This window comes from Cyprinodon variegatus, unplaced genomic scaffold (assembly GCF_000732505.1).
Source record: "Cyprinodon variegatus isolate N-32 unplaced genomic scaffold, C_variegatus-1.0 Scaffold10, whole genome shotgun sequence".
NCBI lineage: Eukaryota > Metazoa > Chordata > Actinopteri > Cyprinodontiformes > Cyprinodontidae > Cyprinodon > Cyprinodon variegatus.
This window is the reverse complement of record NW_015150463.1, coordinates 1,990,361-2,008,409: the sequence shown is the minus strand read 5'-3', so window position 1 is coordinate 2,008,409 and position 18,049 is coordinate 1,990,361. Positions and strand designations below refer to the sequence as shown.

Genomic DNA, 18,049 nt, shown 5'->3' with positions numbered 1-18,049 from the left:
CACATTTTCACACACTTGATTTCTCAACATTTAAATCAAAACTTTCTGCTGTTTCGAGTAAAAAAACCCTAATCCCGAGCCTAAAAGGAATGACAGAAATGAAAATGAATGACAGATTTGTTGACCTCTGACCATGTGGTTAAAGATGAATCTCTCTGTATTTATTTTTTAACGACAGCTGGAATGTGGGTTTTGTCACATTAAAAACAGACTTCTGACATTAAAGTTTCACTTCATTGCTAGTGTTCTTGCAGAGGTAGGTTTTTCTTTTTCAACAAATATGAAATTTTTTAAAGGGCATACAATGCATCTTAAATATGGTTGGGATAAATAATACCAACGCCTTTCATTTTTCAGGATGGCTTATCGTCTTTTCTTTGTTTCTGTTGCTGTCAAAATGCCAGACCATATATTATTATGGAGTTAGGTAGATGTCTACCAGCTCCAGGCTGTCGTCCCACTGGGAATTACACATTTCCCAAACGATTTTAAGCTTGCGGCTGCAGCTTATGATGAGTTTGCACAGATCTTTGCAAGGGGGTGGGTTGGTGGATGATGGAGAGGCCGTGTCATGTTACTGTGAAAGCACAGTTTCCTTCAGGGAAGGAGGGCTTTTCTTTGTGTTGATTTGTGGCTTATTTGCATGTGACCCTCCTCCTTGTTCTGGATTGGCTGATGCCCCTTCTGGCATGTGAAAACACATATCCATACTTTCTTAGTTGGAGGAAAACTTCTCTGCGATAAGGATGAACTGAGTTGCAGGAACGCCAGCAGCTGTGTGAGTAAGAGTAGACAGAGAGCAGCTGGAAATTATGGGGAATGATATGATAATATCTTAAGTTTCTTACTTTTTATCAGCTGAATTATTTCTTCTATAGCTTTATTTGTGTATTTCACAAAAAACAAAACTTTTCCTACAGTTAGTGTCTGTAGTTAGGTTTTGTTGGAGAAAATTACTTTTTCTAACCAAAATGGCTATTTCTTAAAAATATTAAGACTTCAGTTTTAGAAATTCAAAAGGTTTAATTTGTCATAATTTTTTGGGCAAAAAAAAAAAAAAAAAGTAAATTTAGCAAATAGACAAAAGGTTTTTTTTTTTTTAGATCAAAATGCTGCTGGCTCTGCTTCTGGTTTTAAACTTTTCCTATAAGATTCTGTCGTCTGAGTCATCTTCAGTAACTCTCCAATACCGAGTTTGGGAGGAGCAGCCAGCAGGAACTCAGGTCGGCCGTCTGTTAGACGACCTCCGCCAGAGGGATGAATTTGGTTCTCTAGAGGATTTCCATGTGGTGGAGCAGGTGAAGGCCCTTCCTTTCTCTGTCACCACACGGGATGGAGTTGTGACCACCCAAGGCCAACTGGACAGGGAGGAGCTGTGTAGGGGATCAGACCTTTGTGAGGTGGCCTTCAGCGTCCTCTACAGAAAAAAGGGAGCTGTGAACTACCTGCGGGTTCGTGTTGAGGTGATGGACTTAAACGATCACAGTCCCAGCTTCTCAAACACCACACAAGAAGTGGAAATCTCAGAGACTGCACCCCTTGGGATGCGTATACCTCTAGATCGAGCATTTGATCCTGATGCCGGGCCCAACGGCCTCCACAACTATTCCCTTTCAGTCAATCAACACTTTGCTTTGGAGGTGACAGATGCTCCAGGAGGATCAAAACAACCAGACCTGGTGGTGATCAAAGAACTAGACAGGGAGGCTGAAGACTCCTTTGACTTGATTCTGGTAGCATATGATAAAGGGAATCCACCAAAATCTGGGAGCATGTTAGTCCATGTCACAATTCAGGACTCAAATGATAACAGCCCGGCTTTTAAGGAAACTAGTCTTACTGTGACTCTAAGTGAGGATACAACCATTGGGACAACCATCATCAAGCTTACAGCAACTGACCCGGACCAAGGTGCCAACGGGGAGGTGGAATACTTGTTCAGTAAGCACACACCTTCAGAGGTTCAAAAGATCTTCCATTTGGATTCACATACTGGAGATTTGATTTTAAAGGCCCTTCTCGACTATGAGAGGGAGGCATCCTATGAGCTCAACATACAGGCTATTGATCATGGTCCCAATAGTATGCCAAGTCATTGTAAACTACATATTAAACTTGTAGATGTAAATGATCACGCACCAAGAATCAGCACGTCATGGGTTACACACAATTCAGCTGTCCCCACGGTGTCGGAAATAGAACCTCCTGGTACGTTTCTTGCACTGGTGACAGTTAATGATGCAGATTCAGGAAAAAATGGAGAAGTGAGAGTGATTATTCAAGAAGGATCTGGCCCATTCCATCTTAAATACAGCGATCATAATAATTATTTGATTGTGACAAATGATTACCTGGATCGAGAGAAGGTTATGAAGTATAACATAACGCTAATCGCTCAGGACAATGGAAATCCACCTTTAGTAACTGTTGAAAACCTACCAGTTAATGTCCTAGATGAAAATGACAATACCCCAATATTTTCTGCCTTGATTTATAAGGCTTCAGTTAAGGAGAACAATGTTCTAGGGCTAGAAGTTCTTGAAGTTAAAGCCAGTGATAGAGACCAGGGACTCAATGGAAAAGTTTCCTACCAGATTAAGAGGCCTATTGACCAGGAAAGTTTTTCAATTCATCCAACAACTGGAATCATAAGAGTACTTCGCAGTCTAGACTATGAGGAATTTCACAGCTACTCTTTCCTTGTGTTGGCTGTGGACTATGGATATCCTCCTTTGACAGGTACTACCACAATCCGAATTGATGTTGAGGATCTGAATGACAACACTCCCATCATTACAGAACCACCACCAAAAAATGGGGTGGTCTCTGTGAGTGTCCCAGTGAATGCACACAAAGGGGAGATTGTGTCTGAGCTTGGAAATGACAGGGATGAAAAGAACACTTTGCCAATCAATCAAGCAGTCACACATGGATTTAATGGATTTCTTGCAACCACAATTAAAGCTGAAGATCCAGACTCAGGACTCAATGGAAAACTAAAGTACATAGTTTCAAACACAAACCCAAATGACTTCTTCTGGATGGATCAAGACGCAGGCCAATTATTTGTCAATGTCACAAATGCCACTGAGCTTATTGGGAAAACTTTTACAATGGATCTTTCTGTATCGGACATGGGCATCCCCAGTTATGAGATTAAGGCTACTCTTGAGGTGACTTTCATCAGTCTCCATGACCACTTGAAAAACTCATCACCAGGAAACCGAGGACAGCTTAGCTTCACCATGATGATGGCCATTTGCCTGGCTGCCACATGCCTTCTTCTTTTGTTGGCCATCTCGTTGGTGACAACATTTTGCCGACCTGAGAAACGGGAAAAATGTGCTTACAACTGTAGACAAGCTGAGTCAAGCTACACCCGGCATCCTCGACGGCCCCAGAAGAACATAAGAAAATCAGACATCCAGCTGATTCCAGTAATCAGAGGACGAAAAGAAGAGCCGGCCGATGACAGTGAGGTTGAGCCTCTAACTCCTGCTCTGCTACCAGAAGATCAAAAAACTGAGAAGGAGTATAACTTTGTACCACCAGTTATGAACACTAGCCTTCATTCCCAAGGCTATCCAGAGGGGGATTCCTCTAAACATGTCACCCATCACTGCAAAGCTCTTAGGAAACCTGCAAATATTGAACTTCAAGGGACTTTGTCCTTGACACCAGCTGCATCATACCAGACCCTGTGCAAAACAAGAAACCCTTCCTCCTCCTCTTCAGTGTCATATTATAGCACATTGAGATGTAACAAGCTGCACCCAGAGGAACAGAGAGCATCCCAAGTGACTCTAAGGAGGCCAAAGACACCAGATAGCCAGCACAATGCAGAGCACCAGCAAATTCTTCAAAACTTGGTTCGTCTCTCAATGGCTGCATTTGGAGAGGACATCGAGCTTTCCTCAGCTTCCCCAGAAGTGCAGGTAAGTTGCACTTTCATACCAGCCTTTATAACCTTACTGGTTTTTCTTAAAATGTATTATATATTGTACATATTCCCAAATGGCTTCTTTTAATAGAATTTCATGACTTTTAATAAAACTAACCTGTAGTTCCTCTTTTAAACTCTTTAAATAATACATAATCATTTACTATATGTTCTGAAGTTACATTTATGGCAGAGAACATTGAGATAAAATGATAAATGTACCACTTTTCTTGACATTAATGACTTTACTAATATGCTGGAGGATTGTTTAATGTCTTCTTATTTACATTCTACACTGTAAGTGAAACATTGAAGCTAATGCAGGGCTGCTGCTGGCTCTCATTTAAATACCATTTAGTCAGATTTAAAATGCATGATCACATTTATTTAAACATGTACTTATAGTTAGAGTTTTAGTAATTAAGTACCCCCCCACAGGCTTTGTGATTAATCTCAAGTCAAGTCCATTAGAGAGTAGGAATGTATGCCCAACAGCACCCCCCTTCTCTCTAGCACACATAGAGCAGTTTCGCCTACAGCAAACCTCCATCCTTTTTCTTCCTTTAGCATGATGGCTTACTCAGAAGCTCTCAAGGCTGGAATCAAGTGGGAGGGAGGACAGGAGATGTTACTAGATGGATCATTAAGGTCTAAAGCATTGGGTATATTGAGGTACTCCTGTCAAAAAGAGAAAAAAAACCCTGAGTGATTGTGACAGCCATTTTATTACTGAATATCATATATGTGTTTTATCCTGAGGCCTGGAGAAGGAGTAGGACGATAGGAGTTCCAACCAGCCAACATGAGCTGTGATGTGTTTTTAAAATAAGCTAAAACTGCTGCAATGTATCAGTATGTTGCTGATAAAGGCTGCGGAAAAGGAAGAAAAACAGAGCCTAAAAACAGCTTGGATGCAAAACAAGAGTATACTGTCTGCTACAGAAACTCACTCTGTAGAAAGCTAGCTAATGTTAGCACATAAGCTGATATACTGTATATAGTCTCTACATCAGTTAATTCAGTAAAATCAGAGGCTGAAACTTTAAAAACACTCCACTCCATGCCTGCAGAAGGGGATGTCACGGCCTAGTGGTTAGAGCAGAGCGCTTATGTTCTGAAGAGGCTGTAAAAACTCCACAACTTGCCACCCTGGACAAAACCCTTAGACTGCTCCCTGTGCGCTCAGAGATGCTCACTGCTTCCTAGGGATGGGTTAGTTGAACCACGGACTTGGTGGGTTTTAGTTTCTGCCTGTGAGTTGGTGTGAGATGGGTCAGACAGTGATCAGAGAGGCCTCTACTAGTTCAGGGGGGATGGGGGTCTATAGAATATCTCCAGAAGTCATTTGATGATGGGCTGGCTACATTCTGGACAGGCCCCGAGTGCATCACAGGACATGTCTCCAAAGATAAAGACCTTACTCAATTTGAAAACTATAAACCTTAATTAATGACTCTTTTGGTGCAATTGATTTACTTTGGAACTGATTCTGGGAAATCATTCTCCATTGTTGGTATACAACTGCTACAGTCACTGTTTTAAACACCAACACAAACAGTACTTTAAGCAAATTAACAGAGTTGAAAAATCTTTCCTTAGAAATGCTTAAAGCTGAACATGAGCAACCTACTTAATTTTATATATAAAATAAAGAACTGGTATTTATTGTCAAAGTAGGGAAAATAAGTTATTGTTGATAATAGAAGCATTCATCTTGTATGCCAAAGTAGTGTATAGTTGTCAAAGGCTCAAGGGTTGATATGCACATTTTGCCCAAAAGCACATTTACCTCTGGGACACAAAACATGTCTCTTTCCTAAAAGATATGATGTTTGAAATCCCATGTTTCTTTTTACCACAAGTGAAATATTCTGGGTCCACAGTTCTATTACTAGTATGTTGAATCATTTATTTTTATTTTTCTGTTAAAAATAGTTGACATTTAATTGAGTTGTATGAATGTAATATGAATGGGACTGAAACGTTAAGAAAAGTGTTGTCAATGGGTTAATTGAAAACATTTTTGTGCTTATTTAATTACTGTTGTAAAAAGCTTTGGTGTCTAAAAGAATAGTGTTAGCTTCCTGTTTGCAATAAATAAAAAAATTGAGACAGATTTTACAGTTGAAGTTTTAGCAAAAGAGAGTAAAAATGCAGATTAACGTCAATGAGGGTAAAAAAGTCACCAACGCCCAGCAGACAAAGACTGCAATGAATCCCAATGCCCTCATGTGAATCCCATCAGACAGGAAGGGGCCTCCCAGTTGGCACTCATTGCCTCTGATGGATCTCTCCTCCCTTGAGCTTGCAGAGGAAGAACTGAACAAAAAAAAAAGAAGAAAAATATGCCAGAGGCTCACCGTTCACCTCCAAATAACATACACATCCATATTTCTCTGTCCATCCTGGAAGGAAGCTGAGCAAGAGAAGAATGGGCTTTTACGTAGAGGCCATTTCCTGTCCCCACAGCAGCATGCATGTGTAAAACCACACAACAATAATGGCTAAACAGTCAGAAGTGAATGCACACACTAACCTTTACTAGTGTGTTTGTATATTAACTCCCTGAAGTGCAGTGTGCATCCGCTGTATAATAGAGCTGTCAGCAGAAAACTGAGAGCAGTGAGACAGACAAATTCGCTCTGTTTTCACACTGTAACTCAGAAACAAAACAAAAGAAAGTTCACCTAAATAAAGGTTGTAATCATTGTTCATCCAATCAAAGCGTCGGAAACACTTATCATCACACCCTTACACAGAGCTGCAAGAGTTTGGATTTCTGCTCTCTAAAAAAAGATTATTTTTTTTTGTATGTGTTCTTCAATAATGTCAGAAATTTGCTTGTTTTTAAAAAGAAAAAAGAACAATATAACAGCAAATAAAAAAACGATTAAAAATCGATTTCCCAAGTCTCAGACAACAGAACATAAATAAGAGGAAGAACATGCAGAGAGAGCCAAGAATTTAAACCTGGCACCGTTGTGTTGCAAAGCAACACTACTAACAATCATGTACTGTAATTCATTTGAGAAAATGAGAAGTTCAAATGAGTAAAACAGTCTTAAACAGAAATATACACATATAACGTGTTTTCATTCCTTCTTCTCTCCTGCAGCAGATCTCTCAGCTCCTCTCCCTGCTTCGGCAGGGTCAGCTGCAGCCAAGGACAAACTTCAGAGGAAATAAGTATTCCCATCGGAACTGCAGGTATGTAGGATGTCTCATATTTTCCCTATAACACTGAACATTTTCTTTGCAAGGAGAGTCCAGGTTTTGTCTGGATCAGAGACCTTTCATGACATTTTGGGTGTCAGCAACAAAACTTCTGCATTTGGTTATCATTTTAGTTTAGGTTCAGTATATTTTAGGTATCTGCAATATAAATCATGGGTTAGAAGGTAATGACAACCCCAAAGTGTTGTTCCCTAAAATTAGGAGTAGGATAAAATTCCTCACCAGCAAAAAATTAAGAAAGAACAGTCAGCGTTTTGAAAAATATTTGATACACACTACATTTGCATGAAGCATGAAGGACTAAAAAAAAAAAAAAAAAATGTTGATGGCTGATTTCTGACAAAATAAAATAAGGTGTTAAACTGCTGGCTCCTAACAAAAGTAATTTGTTCTACTGTTAACCTAGGTCCACTTCAAATTAAACTATTCAAAAGTGTCAAAAGACACTGATTTAGGATTTGTTTTCCTCTTATCATTAGTTAGAGGTTTGTTTCAGAGCCAGCTGGCTCGCAGGTCTCAGGTTGTGATCATCGGTGCGCTCCCTGATCAAACGAAGATTCATCTGTTAACAGGACATGCTGACATTAAAGAGGAATGCCACCAATTTTAATAATTCACAGGTGTATTTTTCTTGAGCTGCTGAGATGGAGGTTGGTTGTGAAGGGTAGCATAAAAAAAAATATATATATATAAATATTTATATATATATATATATATATAATTATTTTATTTTCTCTTTGAAAAGGTTGATGAGTTACTAAAACATTAACTGTCTCTTTAGGATTAACAAAGTATTTTTTTTTTTATTGAACAGAATTTTTTGTGGTGTATTTTTCCTGAGCTATTGAGATGGAGGTTGGTTGTGAAGATTTTGGTAGGGTAGCAGATTTTTTTAAAAAAGAAAAAAAAAAAAAAAAAAAGAAAAAAAAATATATATATAATTTTATTTTCTCTTTGAAAAGGTTGATGAGTTACTAAAACATTAAATGTCTCTTTAGGATTAACAAGTATTTTTTTCAATTGAACAGAATTTTTTGTGGCTCTCAAAGCTTTGTATTGACATCAAAAAAATAAAACCTTACTGCAAAGCTCAATAAATCAATCAGTGAAGCATCTCTGTGAGTCAAAACGTAGTCAAAAACCATTTATTTCTACTTAACTCCTCAGATATACAAATGATGTATATAAAAAACACTGCAGCAATCATTGACCTTACCAGGAACCTTAACAGCGTGTTCCCTAAAGGTGTATGGCATTGTTTTTTTGTTTTCTCTAGTTGTGTTGTAACCAAGATTCCAAGAGTACAGTATGCATTGTTCTTTGTTTTCTAAAAATTTACCTTAAAACTCTTTTTTTTCCCAACTTAGCATTATAGGAGTCTGATATTTGTTGTTATTTACTATACTGCCCTACAGTAAAAATGTAGTAACTGCATTTCTGTTTGAAAATAATTTTTTTATGCAAGTTTTGATATGCCAGTCATCCTTTATTGTTTGACTAAATATCTCAAATGTGCATTGGTTTGGAGAAAAATTTACCATTAATGTATCTCAGCTACTTAACTTGCACAACATGATAACATTAAAGTAATTTAAAGTTCTAAATATTTGAGGTTAGGAAATGGAAAATAAATCTAACAACTCCACATTTCTAAATATTTGCCACAGATATGGAGGACAGGACTGCTCTGATTGGCAAAGTACCAAAGACAGTGGACATGGAGAGAGTGAAGCTGGTGATGTGGACTGGGAAGCAGGAAGAGACTCACCTATAGACCAACATCTAGAGGAAGGGCTCAATCTCCTCAACAGCCCAGGTAACATGTTATAAAAACACACCATTCTTTCTTGCCTATTTTAAGTTGGAGTGTAAACTAGAATAACTAAGGTTTTTTACCTAAAATAAACAGAACTTGAGTTTTTTTTGTTCTTTTCAAACTGAATATCTCTTTTAGCTGTGGGACTTTGGTGTTTCAAGCCTACAATACAGTAGATTAAATCAAATTTTAACAGGTAATACATCAGCCGTACAAACTGCTCGAACAATGAACATGTCAGAGTACGAGACAACAGGAAAAGAGTTGGAAATAACAGGAAAATTACACCTTGTTCTTATGGAATTTCTGCTTTTATTCAGATTTTTCTCAGATTTTAATCTATGGTCTTCTACCTTAATCAATCCTACCAGGTAACGGCATGTGACCCTTAAAATGTAAATAGAAATGAAAAGAATAAACAAAAACATAAAACCTGTGTAAGTACAGAAATCTTAGAGATAATTTCAACAAAATGTTTCCAATATTTCTAATCTACTTACAATAAATCTTCAATGCACAGTTTGTCAGTGCTTCATAAATTGTTTATCACCTAGCTGTCATTTGACAAGAAAGAATTCCCTAAATTTATTCATTAACATGCAAACTTCCTAGAATTTTTTTCTCACGAGATTGACGAAGAATTTAAAGTGACTTCCATACCGCATTGTAAGAGGCCAAGGGCTATCAGAGATGTTAATTAAATGTGAAAACCACACTAAAATATTGAAGAGCCCAATCTGACTTTGGAAGATTTTCACTGTTTTCATGCAAACTACAAAGTATTTAAAACATATTCCTCCCCAGGAAAGACTTGTAGAAAGTAGGTTTATGTTTGGATGGATAGTGAGACTTTATCAAACCCTAGCCAACATATCACAGCTGTCAAACACCAAACACAGCAGAGACTTATTGTTTAACAGGGACTTTTTCAGTGTTATGAAGGACACAAGCATCTGAGTGTGTACATTGGTGTGTTTTCCCAGTTTCTTCCTGGTATTGTCGTTTGGCGGCTGTAGGAGCCTCTAGGCAAGCGGGGGTTGGGTTGAGGTAGGGGTTACTGCCCAGCGGTGGAGGGCTTTACTTTATGACTGGTCGTAAGACAGAGACACAAAGGAGTGAGTGGGAGTGTTGTTGTGTGAGGAGATTGACTCACATTTCTGGCCCGAAGGGTCTGAGATGAGTGTAATGCACACCTGACACCTTAGAAGGAGTGTTGAAGGGCTGCATTATTGTAGAGCATTCCTCTTTTACTAGCTTTTTTTACTTGGAATGATTCACAGATAAAATCTGTCTTTTACTTTAGGGTTTAGTTCTTTACGTACTAAAACAAATTGGTTATAATTATTTTGCTATCTAAATATGTTGAATAAACTGCAAACATTTTATACGTCAAAAATACCCTAAAGCCTCACATTTCTTGTAACATATATATAAACTATACATGGTGGGCTGTAGGTTAATACAAAACAATGAGGGGAAAGGGTGTGTTAAAAGTAAAGGGGTTTACCTCAGGGGCAGTTTGAACCATCCTGGGTGGAAACAGCTGTGTTTCTGCGGATGGTGGTACATTGAAGTTTCCACATCTGGTTGTGGTTAGATGAAAGGGTTTTTGATCAGTCAAAGTTAAGGAAGGTTTTAAGGAATTGCATTCATCTGATGACTGATGGGCCACTTATTTCAGACTTTCATTCAGATTTTATTTTGAAGGAGAAGTTTCTCTTTTATGAAAAAAAAGGCTTGTCTGGATTTATCAAGTGTTCTACATCTATAAATGCCTTATCTGTCAAATAGCGACCTCAACTCAGGAAATTCTGATGATGTGAAAGGAAAACCAGAAGGAAAATTTCACCAGTTTGTTAGTTGATCACTATTCCAGGTCTCTCCGACTGTCTCTGATTAATAACTAAAAAAATACAATCATTAGTTCAAAGTACATACTTTACCCAATCAATCAATCAACCAATGTTTTTTTGTATGGCGCTTTACAACAACACCAGGAAGATCAAAGTGCTTTACAGAAAGATAAAAAAGATTGTAAAAACAAAAATCCAAAGCATAAATCAGCGTGTTCTAAATTTTACAAGCCAGTTTGAAAAAAAAAAAAAGTCTTTAATCTGCAGTTAAGAGTAAGCAAGTAGATTCAATGAACACAGCCTTTGAAGAGACAGCAACATCAGAAGGTGTTTCAAAGTATTGTACTAAATGCATGAAGCAGAACTGTTTATAAAACGTCAAAACCACGATAACAATTCAATTTTCTGCAACCCAGTTTATTTGATTTCATTTTATTTAATGAAAGTAGTTTAATTATTAACCATCATAATCAATATGTTTGAAAAATGCAGAAAATTCACAGGAGAAATAATGCATATGATTTGATAAATACATAGAAAACAGATACTGACCAGATTAAAATTGTGTAACTATGGCTTTAAAATGCAGAAAACATGTCTTTTGCAGAAAAAACTGCAGAACAGGGGCATGGATGTAAAAAACACTCATGTAACTTGGACCTCCCAGCTGAAACAAAACATTTGTACTTGTTGATTCAGAGAAAAACCTCTTTCTGATTTGAAGTTGTGAAAGTTTGGGGTTTGTTTTGGAAGTTTTGTTTTGTGCTTGTAAGTCCTGGAAAATTTTTCCAAACTGCATGAAAAAACAATGTCCCAAATGCAAATGCACATTCAATAAACTGGAATATGGATTCAAATGCATGTGTTTCACTTTGTAAACTAAGTTAAATAAATAAATATTTTCTCATCTTAACAATGATTTCTTTGAATGTGTAAATAAATACATAATGATAGAATATGATATATTTTAAAGTTACTTTACTCCTGTAATTTCATATATAATATATATTTATTTATTATATAGATTTCTAGAGAGTAATATTTTTTATTTTTACTTATGTAAACTATAGTGATGATGGTTTATTGCTGATATTAAAGTAGACATTGATCACATCCAGAAGAACGGAAAGGCAAGGCAAGGCAAGTTTATCGATATAGCACAATTTAGTACAAAGACAATTCAAAGTGCTGGAAAGATGATTGGAAGGAAAAAAGTGTTGTAAAAAGAGATAAACTTGAAATGGTGGAGCAACTTTTACTTAAGAAATAGGTTATCAAGCGTGTAGTAATTGAAACTGTTAAAAGGTTAATTTGTATTTAAGAGAGAGTTAGAGAAAGAGAGAGTGAGTGAGAGATGTATATATTGTAGCTACATCTGACTCAAACCTTTCCATTCTTGAATACATTTGGGCTTTTAACTAAAGTAGATCAAATGAAATCAAAATAGCTTCAAGAGGAACTCAAGCTGTCACAATGGCAGGAACAGCACATAAACAGGATGTAGTGACGAGGAAGATGGGGGGATTTTAACAAAGAGATAAACTCCAACATGTATCACAGTTAGTGAATGCATGAAATGGGCCATATAATCATTTTCCCCCTGTTTGTTTGTGTGTCAGAAACTGGGGCTGTGTTGTCAGTGTTTTTAAGCAGACACACCCGGTGTTTACGCCTCTTTGGGTCACTGAACTCTCCAACTGCTGAATGTTTGTACCTTCACTGTGGACGTGATGTTTAATGCATGCTCAAAAGAGCAGAGGATGCCAAAGATGGCAGGAAGTCCCTGTTAATGTCTGCCAGATAAAATCCCTGCGCTGTTTCCTCATTTCCCTGCCTTGTTCTCAGCTATGGGAGCACATGGAAACCAGCAGAACACAGAAACAGGGCTATTTCTATTCAGTCTGTTTAGCTCATTTAGTGTTTGAACATAAAGGTAGACTTCTGTGCAATGCTAACACGGATTTTAGTTCAACAAATCGCAGTTTTGTTTTACAAATCCAGCGCTGGTTCTGGCATAATCAGTACCCAGGGTGAGCCACTCATTCTACAACTCTTTAAATACCCACACTCCTTAAAAGCAGCCAGATTTATATAAAAGGGTAAGTAAAAAATGTGGTATGTGACTAAGTGCTACAACAAAAATCTTTTAGTATTAGTTCAAATAGGTAGAAATGAGGCTTTTAAGCATGCTTTCCTTTCTGGATTCAGTCTAATGTGTTTCATACATATAAAAAAACCATACAGTGTTTCCATGTGTGTGTTTTTAATAATACTGTACAGGTTCCCATAGTCTTAAATTCAGTTAAGATCAAGCCAGATGGGCCATGTCTCTTAATATATGTTTAAACAGCCCTTTAATTTTGGTATAAAATTACAAATTACCTTTGTGTTGACTAGGGAGTGAAAGGCAATCCACTTTTAAAGATTCACAAATAAAAAGAATGTATTGACACTTGGAAAACAATGCTAAAGAAAGTGGTATTGATTTTTTTTTTTTTTTAAATCAAAATATATGGTTGACAAACAAGCTTTTTTTGTTTTGTTTGCAGATGATGTTTTCTCAGAGGGCAGCGACCCAGCTTGGATGGCTAGGCTATCCTTGCCACTTGAAGCCGATTACCATGAAAATATTTTTGTCCCAAATGGTCCTTTATCCCCTGAAAGTGAGCTCCCTCCACGGACTGGCCTGAACTCCACCTCATCCTTCTCTACCTTTGGTAAATATTTATCAAGAAGTTACAAAGTAGGATTCATACAAGATACTGAAAGGGATGTGTGTGTTTTTTTGTTTGTTTATATTCTCTCTATATTATTGGAAATTTGATGACACAGAAAGACACAGAAAGAAAAATAAATTACAAAATTTTAGAAATAAAAATGTGGTGTACATATATCTTCAAACTGCCTGAGTCAATCCAGTTTGAGACCACCTCTACTGTAATGCAGTTAGAGCTACAATTCCTTGTGTAATCTATCCACCAGCTTTGCACATAAGATACTGTTCTTAGATAAGATACTGTTTAAGATACTGAGTTTTTCTGCCAATTTTTTTGAAGTAGATGGAACGTGTCTGTTACAAATTGTTATCTAATTTTACTAAAGATTTGGGTAGATTTTTCATCCATTATAAACCAGATGTTTTTCTAAACCATTCCATTGTGTTGCACACTCTACCATTGGATTTGTTCTCGTGCCTTGGCAGCAGTCAGAGGTGATGGCCTTATTCACAGCTACTTAAACTGTCTCTGAGGATGTAGAATTCCACCTTGCTAGGGGGAATGGAGACTCAGCTTGTCCCAGAAGTCAACTTTAAACTGCTTTTTTATAAAAAAAAATGTATTGTTATCACACTGTCCCAAGTACAGAGCAACAAAATTCAGTCTTAGCATTTGACCCATCCCCATAGGGACCAATGGGTTGCCATTGTGCGGCACCCAGGTAGCAGTCTGGGGTTAAGGGTCTTGCCCGAGGACCCAAAGCAGTCCGTGGGAGTGTGTGGGACTTGAACTCTGAACCTCCGAGACCCAAGCAAGACCCAGCTTTCCCATCTTGTGGTGGCATTTACCCCAGTGGATGAGAGGGCCACATCCCTTCGTCTTTGGGGGGAGAGGGGGTCTCTGACTGGTCTACTGCCATGTAACAACAGACGGAGGCCGTATCCCTTTGTCTTTGGGGGAAGAGTTGGTCTCTGACTGTTGTTACATGGCAGTACACCATGCCTTCTTAACATCCCTGGGTTAGGGATGTTTTCGCTAATGAACTCCATGTTTAAGGATAGGGTGTTCTGTCACCAAATGCATCTTGGCTGAAGAATCCGAACTTTGGTAGCATGTCTTGGAAACTCTGGTGAAAAGAGGGGTGAAGCTATGAATCAATCAGCTTGATACCCTGGAAGATGAGGAAGCCCAATTTGGCAGGCTAAAGCGAGTAGTGGGGGTTTGCTGGGTATGTCTCGTAAAGATCCTCAGTTAGGGACATTGCAAACTCCATCCTCTCCAGGAGAGCTTCTCTAAGATGTCCCAGGGGGCTGAGGACATGAAATCTGAGTGGACCATGTTCTCTGCTTCTACTGTTGATGCAGCCGCCTGAAGCTATGGACATATTGTCAGCAGTGACCATTGCAGCAGCAACCCCACAATCCATGGTAAATACCAGCAGTAAGGGAAGCTGTCAATTTGAAGAAGGAGTCTTATCAAGCTTGATCGGCATGTAGGACTCCTTAGGCAGAAAGCAGTTATCGTGAGGCCAAGCACGCCACTGCGGCAGTGGCAAAAGCTAAAACTCTGTCAAAGCAATTCTGGAAAATTGTCGGCCACTTCCAGAGGGGGAAGCACTGCTTTGGTAACACTGTTTTTAGTGGCAATTGGGAGTTGCTGACCTTGGATGAAGACATTGTTGGACGGTTAGTGGAATACTTTTAGGATCTCCTCAACTCGGCTGACATGCCGTGATGGTGCCCTTGGGGCTTGCCATGTTCATTACCCTGTGTGCAGCTGTAACAGTTGTAAGCTACTTTTTGTTTCTGTATAACAAAATTTTAAGGTTTTAATGATGTTTCAAAGTGGAAAAAATCAACAAAGTCTCAAGGCACTGTAAATTTACTTGGTGCAATATAACGATTTCAGACTGCTTTAGTGATAATTTAAACATGTTTCATGTGGTTATCTTTTTTTTAAATATGGTAACAGGTTGAAACCTCTAACACTTTCCCAGGTAAAACTCCAGAGAAGGATGGCCAACTGGGCGAAGCTTTGCTGTCGGAGGTCAGTACGCTGTTTGAGATGTTAATGGCGCAGAAGGCTGACACCCACCCAGGCCCTCGGCCTGACGTCCTGTACAGGCTGTCAGCAGCATATCGACGTTCTTTGGGTTTGGACACCACTGCAATGGCTGCAGGCAACACCCTAAAAAACTGCTCTGAAAAGAGACCGGCTGTGGCCTCAAAGCATCAGTACCATTGACAATAACATGCATAATAATCGCACAGAAGACTGGAGGGAAACTGGGACCCTAATCAGAGAAATGTTTTGACTAAAACTTGTAATAAAATTTTTTAGCATTTTTTTGTTATATAGAAGAAAAGTTGCAGATGACATCGGGAGCAGTATTGGGGAAAGAAGCGGTTAGTTTTCCACTTTTTGATAGATTCATTAGCAGAAAATAGAAAAGAAAAACTGTCATTTTCACTATTCACAGTTATTTAGAATTGCAAGGATTCCACCTTGTGTTCAACCTTTTTTACTCAAAAAAATAGTTTTTATTATGTAGGATGAGGCTTCCGTTAATCACTTGGTTGAAGACTACAGTTTATACCACTAGATGGCCCTGTTTTACACATTGGTGCTTGCAAATGCATAAAGACAAAGTAGGAAAAAAATGGCAATATAAAGATATTTATATTTTACACACTGGATAACCGATTTGTCTTTTCATAAGAGATATCAAAAAACAAAAAACAAATAAAGAATACATGTGCCTTTAAGATCTATCTTAAGACTTTGCCAAATGCTATCAAAGAGTTTGCTTTTGCTATCAAAATGCAAAAAACTATTCTAAAAGAAGACAGATACTATTTACAGTTCAATTATACCTGGAGAACTCAGCCTTTCTTCAGGTGGAAGTCTTTTAGATGAAAAAAATAAATTAACAAAAAATGCTAAAAAAAAAACATTTGACATTATTATGTACATCATATCCAATTTTCAATGTGCCTTTTAATCTTCCCTGGATCCTAGAAACAAGAACTGCCTTATATTTAAGTATTTGGTGCCAGACGACACACTGAATATCGGTTTTGTTATAGTATATCGATTAATGTGAAAAGCTTTTAGGTTAAACAAATTTGATACAGAAAAAGGAGTTAGTCAGATGTATGACAAAAAAAAAAAAAAAAAAAAAAATCACTCAGGAAAAAGAGAATGTAGAAGATATGAAAAAAGGACCTAGTTTTTACCATTAACAACGATGCATAGGTGAGGTATAATATTACAGACAATGTGAATAACTTATTCACACCATTCATTTGTCCTCCACACTTCTCCAATAGAAGCTGCAGAAGCCATAACAGTGAATGCTTTAATCTACATGGAGTTGAATCTAAAAGCTGGAAGTATTTTTGGAGTAAAAACTTGCCAAAAGTTTCCCACACAGCAGGAAAAGAGGCAGGTGATCTCCATCTGTTCAGAACCTGATAAAGCCCAATGGGTAGCAGGCGGAAATGTTTTCCTTTTCTTTTTCCTCTAAACTAAAGTTGTGCTAACCCAAAAGGGGTTTTTGATGGTTCCAATGCTCCAAAAGTTCATTAAATGCTGTTGTTTCTGTTTCTTAAATAGCACTTTGTACATATTTTAGCGAATACGTTTTTTCAGTATGAAAATGTATTTTATATGGAAAATTACTTTTATGACTTTTACAATATAATGTAAATCCTGTTTATATTCTGCCCGTCTAAACTTTACAAGAGTCAGATTTATATCATACATGTTAGCATCATCATGAGCATCTATTTCTATCACAGAAACAGCTATTTTCCTTTTGCCCCCCCTCCCTAAATCGAAGAGAAAACCTGCAAAAAGCTGCTCACATAGCAAGAAAAGGCAGTTGACCTTGGTCTAAAACTGGGAAAGCCCAAAGGGTATCAGATAGAATTTTTTTTTTTTTTCATCTGAACTGAAGTTGAAATGAAAATAGAAAAGTTTTTAATTGTTTAAATGCCTCATTCATTTCCCCCCCCTAATTGTTGTTTCTGTTTATTAAACAACACTTTGTACATATTCTCTACTTTTTTCAGTATGAAAATGTATTTTAAATGGAAACTGACTTTTTTTTTACTTTCTCAATAAAATGTAAACCTTTTTTAAAACTCTGTCCATCTAAACTATAGAAGATTCAAGATTTATTTCATTGCATCAACATGCACATCTATTTCTATCACAGAGACAGCTGTTTTCCTTTTGGCCTCCTAAGCTTCTCATTTCAGGCCTAGGTGGATCTCTTGGTTTAGTTTAGATTGTCAAATGTTCAAAATATGGCTACTGTATACTTTGATGAGCTATTCAGCTATTTTGAGGTTGAGTTCAGTTATTTTGTTGAAACTGGGCGCCCTCTGGAGTTCAAAACTTGCTGTTGCAATGAATGTGATGATGCTAGAAGTGTAATCTGTACAAAAATGGTATAACAAAGACTTTTGATCCACACTATTTAGGA

The 18,049-nt window shown here is 37.6% G+C and overlaps 1 protein-coding gene across 2 annotated transcripts; it reads left to right on the top strand.

Annotated features, from left to right (window-relative positions):
- Positions 1 to 730: 730 nt before the first annotated feature.
- On the top strand, positions 731 to 16,099 carry pcdh12 (protocadherin 12). 2 transcript variants are annotated; one of them, XM_015379652.1, is made up of 6 exons: positions 734 to 778; positions 1,104 to 3,935; positions 7,056 to 7,147; positions 8,842 to 8,990; positions 13,393 to 13,560; positions 15,557 to 16,099. In XM_015379652.1, the coding sequence occupies exons 2-6, from the start codon at positions 1,110 to 1,112 to the stop codon at positions 15,802 to 15,804; spliced, it is 3,483 nt and encodes a 1,160-aa protein (XP_015235138.1). In that variant the 5' UTR covers positions 734 to 778; positions 1,104 to 1,109; the 3' UTR covers positions 15,805 to 16,099. The 2 variants fall into 2 exon arrangements, with proteins under 2 accessions (XP_015235146.1, XP_015235138.1); XM_015379660.1 differs by having other exon boundaries at positions 731 to 3,935; positions 7,059 to 7,147.
- The last annotated feature ends 1,950 nt before the right edge of the window (positions 16,100 to 18,049 follow it).